We start from the raw sequence: 8,554 nt of genomic DNA on the forward strand, positions 1-8,554 counted from the left end.
TTCCAGTAATGAATGATAAAACCCCAGGCCTTTCCTTTTATCAGATGGTTCCCCCAGAAGAACTTCAGCATAACGGAATTGTCTCTCTGCTCCTGCATTTTAACTGGACATGGATTGGGATCCTTATTATGGACAATGATCAGGGAGAAAAATTTGTAGAAAGTATCATTCCACTTTTTTCCCAAAAAACGGTTTGTGTTTCTTTCATTGAACGATTCCGCAAATTAACTGATTTCAGTAGACTTGATGGCATGCTTCAACAGGGGGCAAAAATCTATGATCAGGTCATGGGTGGTAAGGTTAATGCACTAGTGTTCAATGGAGAATCCTTTGCAATGGGCTATTTGTTATGGCTTCAATATATTCCTAACATAGAAGAGGTGAGAAGTAAACCAAAAGGCAATGTTTGGATAATGACAGCACAGATGGAGTTCAGTTTGATCCCTTTTCAACGTGCTTGGGATATCAAAATAATCGATGGTGCCCTTTCCTTCACGGTGCATTCCACAGGTCTACCAGAGTTCAAATCATTTGCTGAGACACAGAATCCCTTAAATGCAAAGGGAGATGGATTTATCAGACAGTTCTGGCAAGAAGCCTTTGACTGTGTATTCCCAGAAACAATTCCAAGTTACGAGTATGAGAACATTTGCAATGGTAAAGAAAATTTGATGAATGTTCCTGGACCCTTTTTTGAAATGGACATGATTGGCCACAGCTACAGCATATACAATGCTATCCATGCCATAGCACATGCATTACATGCTATGTCCTCCTCTAGAAATACTGAGAGATCAATTTTGGATAGAATAGGAAAGAAGCTTCATAATGAAGATTTCTGGCAGGTAATACTCTTAGTAAAAAAAAAATACTATGAAAATTTGATCGCAACTGTGAATATATATTTTGACTGTCTTCCCATGTCCTAGAATGGAAATAAATAATGCTTAATTTATTGAGCATTAGTTCTCAGTCAGAATGCTGTGCTCCTTTAATTATTGATAATAATTATTCATTATTATTGTATTACTATTGTCCATTGATGTTTGCTGGATCTTTTCCTATGTTACTTTACTCATAATTATCATTTTAGAAAACTTATTTTCTTCACATGGGGATAAATCTGTTTCTCTATGTCTTTCTGATTGCCTTGGGGATGCAGTGGTTAGAGTGCAGTACTGCAAGGTACTTCTGCTGATCACCAGCTGCCAGCAGTTTGGCAGATCGAATCTCGGTAGGCTCAAGGTTGACTCAGCCTTCTATCCTTCCAAAGTTGGTAAAATGAGGACCCGGATTGTTGGAGACAATATGCTTACCCTCTGTAAACTGCTTAGAGAGAGCCGTAAAGCTCTATGAAATGGTATATAAGTCTAAATGCTATTGAAATCTCTCTCTCTCTCTCTCTGTGTGTGTGTGTGTTTAAGTAACATATTTTTGCTGATAATGAAAGGAAAGGGAGACTACTATAGATCTATTTCAAGTTTATTTTCTCTCATCAAGCAGACATACCCTTACTGGGATTTGAACCTAGTCTTCTGCCATGTGAGACAGTGGCCTTAGCCTCTAGGCTACAGGCTCGCCTCTTTATCAGCTTGTACCAGGGAAGGGTTATGTGTGATTTTTTGTCAAGCCATCCTGGTATGTGGGAGGAGCATATATATATATATATATATATATATATATATATATATATATATATATTGTTCTGAGTTCGGATTTTACCCCATGTAATATTTTGCGTGTCTATGTGATGTTTCAGTGAAATCACATTCACCATCATCAAAATGCTGCTTTGGATATAGTTTTATATCTTTGTTTTCGTAGATTTTCACGGGTACAGGTATGACGGTCTTGGTATATTCGGGTTTCTTCCCGTGTAGAATTTAGAAATTTCTGGCAACGTTTCGACGAGTATATATATATACTCCTCCTATGTGTGTTTGTGTGTGTGTGTGTGTTTGTTTGTAGATTTTCATGGGTACAGGGTACATGGGTGCGCCAGGAGATCAATAGATTGATTGATCAATCATGACGGAGGCCAGAGGGAAACACACAAGGCCTGGAGATTAGGGTATAACTGTGAATAGGAGGAGCAGATATTATCTTGCAATCACACACACACATACACAAACATACTCCAGGTTTCTGGAGGTAGCAGATCACTGGATCGCCATGCCTGTCCCTACTGCAGACTCTGCAAGGTGGGTTGAGTGGGTGCTGTGGTGGGGAAGCTGGTCTTGGGAGGAGTGGATCGGGCACCGCCAGTTGCAGCTCTTGGGGAGGGAGCATTGGAGCATTGGAAAACACTGCATGGCAGTTTGTTGTTGGGTGTGCAGCCATGCAGTTGCGCACCTTAGAGGGAACAGTAGTTCTTCTATTAGTTCTTTTAATTTCTAACTTTGACTCTATCTTCCCTGTAATTATAATACAATGATAAAATATACCTAGAATGCAACAAACCATCTAATTTTCTATTCTGAAAATTATCAACTAGGAGACAAGATGTTTCATCTCTCTAACCAGTTGCATTTCCTTTACAATTTAGCTCCACTACTTTCTGAGAAGTGTTGATTTTAACAATGGTGCTGGGGAACAGATTTCCTTTGATCAGAATGGGGTTGTAGCAGCTGGATTTGATATTGTTAACTTGATGACTTTTCCAAACAAGTCATTTCTTCGTATGAAAGTTGGAAATGTGGACCATTCAGCTCCCCCAGATAAAGTATTAACCATTAATGAGATTATTACATGGCACAGCTGGTTTAATCAGGTAGGGCTTAATTATTGTCCTTGAATCAAATATGGGGCATCACAATATATAAAAATAATAAGTGTGTCTTATTATTTTTATATATTAACACACATACACACAGAGATGAAGTTGTATATAAAACAAATAATGTTATACGTAAATTCATCATATTGGACAATAGTAAATTCTTACATAAGGTGATTTCCAGATAAGCAATTTATAGAGATCAACAATATATCTGATTAGCAGTAGCATAATTATGACACACAAACAGCTCTTAGGTAACTAAGTGGGATATTATTTCCTCGTAATAAAATTTGTCTCAAATTTTGATTGCACATGTTTAATCTAAAAAGAAGTATATTTAACTGAGCTGTATATTAGCTTTATGCTTTTACAATATAATCACCTTTTTCAGACTATTATTTCTATTCCTAAACTGGGAAGACGCCCATGACATAGAGTACTTTCATCATTTCAAATGAGAGGCTAAAAAGTGTCAATGTGTATAGGTTTCTTCTTTAATTTCCAGGTGATACCCATTTCTGTCTGCAGTGAGAGCTGTTATCCTGGATTCAGCAAAAAAGTGAAGGAGGGAGAGCCATTTTGCTGTCATGACTGCCTCCCATGTCCAGAGGGGACGGTTTCAACTGAGAATGGTATGAGATATTAATCTACTCATTAATATATTTTCATTAAATTCAATATGGTGTGGGATGAATCATTTTTGCTCTCTGGAATATTCTAGCATAATTTTATCATTACTTTTGATAGCAATGATGAAGAATTACGTTATCAAATCTTTATTTGTACCTTAAGGGATATCATCCAATCATTTATGAGACATTACTATAATTACTGTAGATTTGTATCATTGAATAATGTTTATATAACTTTTGTTTCCTACAAACATATATTTTGTAAGTTCTTTACCCATGTTGTACATTGAGCTCCCTGGTAGCGATACAATTAGAAAAAGAAGTATGTTGGACTTGTATATTTTAGAGAATCCACAGGAGCATATAGGAGGTTTTATCTGCCTCTTCTTCTAACAAAAGTTATCTCAGGTGTTGACAAATTTACAAATGAAATTTTCTGACTTTAAAATTCAAAATGCAGTATTACCAAACAATTAGTCATTCATAATAGATAAAAACTATTCAGAGGGATAGGAGGAAGATTGTTCTGTTCCCGAGCTTTTGGAGTGAAACACCGATTAAAACTCGATGTTTTCAACTTTAAATCAAACTATTTATTGGAATACACAGCATTTTTTCAAAAAACAATTGTTAAAGTGCTCAGGGAGTATTTTCTTCTTGGCTGCGAAGTTATCAGATTAAATTTGAGGAAAAACGCCAGCTTTGGCCTAATGGCATTCCAAAAGATAACAAAGAAAATGCAGCATAGAAGAGAGAAAAATCAGATCACCAATTCTAACATTCATTCAGTGTCTGGCAAAGAGGTTTTTAGCAAGGCAGAAATCAGGTTTCGGGAGGGCCATCTTGGAGTACCCCAACTCTAACACAGCATCCATGAAACAACATTGAAATCCCACCCCAACTTTCCCAAAATCCTTTGTTTTTACACTATCTGGGAGTGATGTCAAACCCCCAAAAGGTAAAGTTGCAAGCTTATTTCCTTGTACTATACAAGTCCTGTTGTCTTCTGAATAACCTCCTGTATCTCATATCTAAAAGTGGTCTAATGTCCTCTTCATCCTCTGACTGGGACCACTCCCTCATTGATATATCAGCCCTCTCTGGTGGTCACTCAAGTTCCTCCAAGTCACTTTCTCCCTCACCCTCACTCTCTTTATCAGCTTGCAAGTCCATTGTCCCAGGGTATCCAGAGAGGCCTGGCACATCCTCCTCAGAATCTAACATTACCAGAGGTGGAGAAGGAGCTCTCACAACAAAGATTAGGAAGAGAGAAAGGAATAAGCACTTTTAAACAGATGCTAGCCTAGGAAAGAAAAGAAAAGTTGTTTTGTAGTTAAGTTGTGTGTAACCTGAACTGATTTTTAAAGAAGTATTATTTTTATATTTATTAAGGCAATTGAGGTATACTATAAATACAAGTCTTCGGAGAGGGGCGGCATACAAATCCAAATAATAAATAAATAAATAAATAAATAAATATATACCTTATTTATTTTTCCTTTATGTGTTTATTAAAACATGTACAAGGTAATAGGCATGGTATAAACATAAAGAAGAGCAAGTAATTATAGGTAATTTGGACAATAGGACAGTAGGACAGGGACAGTAGAATATGATGGTGCACTTAGGCATTCTCCTTAAGAGATCTCTTAGGAATGGGGTGAGGTTGACTGTCGACAATCTAAGGTTAACATTTTTGGGGTTTGGAAAAGAAACCATAGAGTCAGATAGTGCATTCTATGCATTGGTCATTTTGTTGCTGAGGTCATATTTTCTGCAGTCGAATTTGGAGTGGTTTACAAAGAGTTTGAATTTATTTTGTGTGTGTGTGTGTGTTGTTGCAGTTGAAGCTGAAGTATGTACTGTAAATACTGTACCCATCAAGCCATCATCCTTTCAGACTAGCATCCTAATACAGTGCACACACAAAAAATGAAGAAGAAATGATACCAAAATATTAAAAGAATGCCATAAGAAAAAGAAATGTAACTAAAACCAGTTTATACTAACACTATTCACTTAACATTTTTGCCTTTGCAAAGAATCCTTCATATTATTGCACAAATAGTTTTATTTGTTCCTTTTTGTTTTTAAAAAAATTCTCAGAACTTTGTATCAATACACTTTTACTTCATAAGATTATTTTGATCCACATCTTACTCATTCTCTTTACACAACCCAACCCCTTCAATGAACCTTCTTTCTTATTGATCACTCAGACAGCATTGATCATGCTGACTGATGATCTCAGGGATGGGAAAGCTAGGAGAACAAGGCTTGGGTGGAAATAATACATGGAATTTTGGAACTGTCATCCACCAAAATGGATACACTTTGATTTGGTTGGCTTTGATCTTCTTCTTCTTCTTCTTCTTCTTCTTCTTCTTCTTCTTCTTCTTCTTCTTCTTCTTCTTCTTCTTCCTCTTCTTCTTCTTCATCATCATCATCATCATCATAATTAATTAATAATAATTTATTAGATTTGTATGCCGCCCCTCTCCGAAGACTCGGAGTGGCTCACAACAAACAATATACAGTGTACAAATCCAATGTTTAAAAAACAATTTTAAAAAACCTTTATAATAAAAACCAATCATACAACCCAAACAAACTATACATAAACCATAATAGCTGAGGGATATATCAATTTCCCCTGCCTGGCGACATAGGTGGATTTTCAGGAGCTTATGAAAGGCAAGGAGGGTGGGGCAGTCCTGATCTCTGGGGGGAGTTGATTCCAGAGGGCAGGGGTCGCCACAGAGAAGACTCTTCCCCTGGGTCCCACTAGATGGCATTCCTTAGTCGACGGGACCCAGAGAAGGCCGACTCTGTGGGACCTAATCAGTCGCTGTGATTCATGCGGCAGAAGGCAGTCCGGAAGGTATTCTGGGACGGTGCCATGTGGGGCTTAATAGGTCATAACCAACACTTTGAATTGTAACCGGAAATTGATCAGCAGCCAGTGCAGGCCACAGAGTGTTGATGAGACATTGGCATATCTAGGGAAGCCTATGATTGCTCTCGTGGATGCATTCTGCATGATCTGAAGTTTCTGAACACTTTTCAAAGGTAGCCCCATGTAGAGAGCATGTAGCCCCTCCTTCTTCTTCCTCTTCCTCTTCTTCCTCTTCTTCTTCTGATAACTTGATATGGACAGTCATATTTTTTAAAAAATAAATAAATACACTGGAAAATTTGTCAGAGCACATATACACCCATTATTGCTTCTTTTCTTCCCTGAACATATTCACTCCATAAGTCAATATGTACACTTTTCTTTCATCACCTGCATAATTTCATATACCATGTTACTGGATATGCCTGAATTCCAAATCATAGTCTTATATACATTTGATATGTCAGATGGGCTGATAATTATTGATCTCTCTCATTCATTAGGGCTTTGATTCAGTGAAGATCCCTTACTCATTATGAAGGGGAAGAAACAGTTAGTTTAGGTTACCAACCTAAAGCATACACAAAGTTTAATTTCAACCCAAAAGCAGGGACATTATTTTATGCAAATTACATTCAGTTATACACAGAATACTATTATAAATTATATATTAAAGCTTTATTAAATTCAGTAAGATTTATATGCCTTGTACACTGAGAGAAGATAAAAGAAATATTTTCATGATTTATCCGAAACATTTGTCAGATGATAGAGTGAGTGAGTGAGTGAGTGAGAGAGAGAGAGAGAGAGAGTGAGTGAGAGAGAGAGAGATAAGACAGATGGTAGGAAATTGTTGATTTAATTTATTAATTTAAAAAGTCAAATTCTATTTAATTTAGTATATAAACCATGTTTGCCAATTAAATTTAGCAGGAATCTTGGTTAAACAAAATATTTTGTAAATACTATAAAAATTAATGTTTATACATTTACAATTATGATTGCAATATGATAATTTATGCCATGATAAACAGATATATACAACCTGTATTAGAATAACATCTCATTCTTTCTTCTTTTTTCAGACAGAAACGAATGTTATAGATGTAATGACAAATTTTATCCAAATAAAAAACATGATTTTTGTATCCCCAAAACTGTTAGTTTTTTGACTTATGAAGAACCTTTAGGGATCAGTTTAGCCTGCCTTTCAAATTTTCTTTCTTTGTCCACTGTTTTTGTGCTTGGAGCATTTATGAGGCATCACAACACTCCCATCGTCATAGCCAACAACCGGGACCTAACCTATACACTTCTTATAGCACTGCTCCTCTGTTTCCTTTCGGCACTGCTCTTCATTGGTCAACCAGGAAGATTAATCTGTCTTCTCCGACAAACAACTTTTGGCATAGTCTTCTCGGTAGCTGTTTCTTCAGTCTTGGCAAAAACCATCACAGTGATTCTGGCTTTTATGGCCACTAAACCTGGATCCAGGATGAGAAAATGGGTGGGGAAAAAATTAACTAATTTTATCATTGTTTCCTGCTCCCTACTCCAGGCAGGCATTTGTACACTCTGGCTATCTATGAAGCCTCCATTCCCAGATGTTGATATGTTCTCAGTGACTGAAGAAATTATCCTACAATGTAATGAAGGCTCCATTACCTTGTTTTATTGTGTCCTTGGCTATATGGGTTTCCTGGCTCTTATCAGCTTCATCACAGCTTTTCTTGCCAGGAAATTACCTAATACTTTCAATGAAGCCAAATTCATCACGTTCAGCATGTTGGTCTTTTGTAGTGTTTGGCTGACCTTTGTCCCAGCATACCTGAGCTCCAAGGGGAAATACATAGTGGCTGTGGAGATCTTTTCTATCTTAGCTTCAGGTGCTGGACTTCTGGGCTGTATCTTTTTCCCCAAATGTTATATCATTGTGTTTCGGCCAAACCTGAACAACAAGGAACAACTAATTAGGAAAAAAAGTGATTAATAATCCCTATCTTTCATCATCACACAAATGTTTTTAATTTATATTTTTGCATTTCTGAATAATATAGAATATTCATGAAAATATCTCTCTCTTTATGTACCTTTCCTACATTTTCCAAATAGTCTTAACATTTAATTAAGGGAAAAGAATGCGTCCCACTTCTTTGTATCATTTCTTGAGACATTATACTGTTTTTAAAGTATCTTTTCTGAAGCACATTCATTTTCTGTTCTATTTTTATTTTCTTGATATCAACA

The 8,554-nt window shown here is 36.5% G+C and overlaps 1 protein-coding gene across 1 annotated transcript; it reads left to right on the forward strand.

Moving 5' to 3' along the window:
* Positions 1–335: 335 nt before the first annotated feature.
* Positions 336–8,297, forward strand: LOC139153678 (vomeronasal type-2 receptor 26-like). The gene is made up of 4 exons (XM_070727936.1): positions 336–845; positions 2,546–2,770; positions 3,285–3,411; positions 7,393–8,297. Exons 1-4 carry the CDS (start codon positions 336–338, stop codon positions 8,295–8,297), a joined length of 1,767 nt encoding a protein of 588 aa, XP_070584037.1.
* The last annotated feature ends 257 nt before the right edge of the window (positions 8,298–8,554 follow it).

This window comes from Erythrolamprus reginae, chromosome Z (assembly GCF_031021105.1).
Source record: "Erythrolamprus reginae isolate rEryReg1 chromosome Z, rEryReg1.hap1, whole genome shotgun sequence".
NCBI lineage: Eukaryota > Metazoa > Chordata > Lepidosauria > Squamata > Dipsadidae > Erythrolamprus > Erythrolamprus reginae.

Bases quoted from the DNA above. Each gene is read 5' to 3' on its own strand.
- LOC139153678 (XM_070727936.1), top strand. From the start codon at position 336: ATGGGCTATTTGTTATGGCTTCAATATATTCCTAACATAGAAGAGGTG. The intron at 2,771-3,284 runs GTAGGGCTTAAT...TTTAATTTCCAG, and splicing joins GGCACAGCTGGTTTAATCAG to GTGATACCCATTTCTGTCTG. The intron at 3,412-7,392 runs GTATGAGATATT...TTCTTTTTTCAG, and splicing joins GACGGTTTCAACTGAGAATG to ACAGAAACGAATGTTATAGA.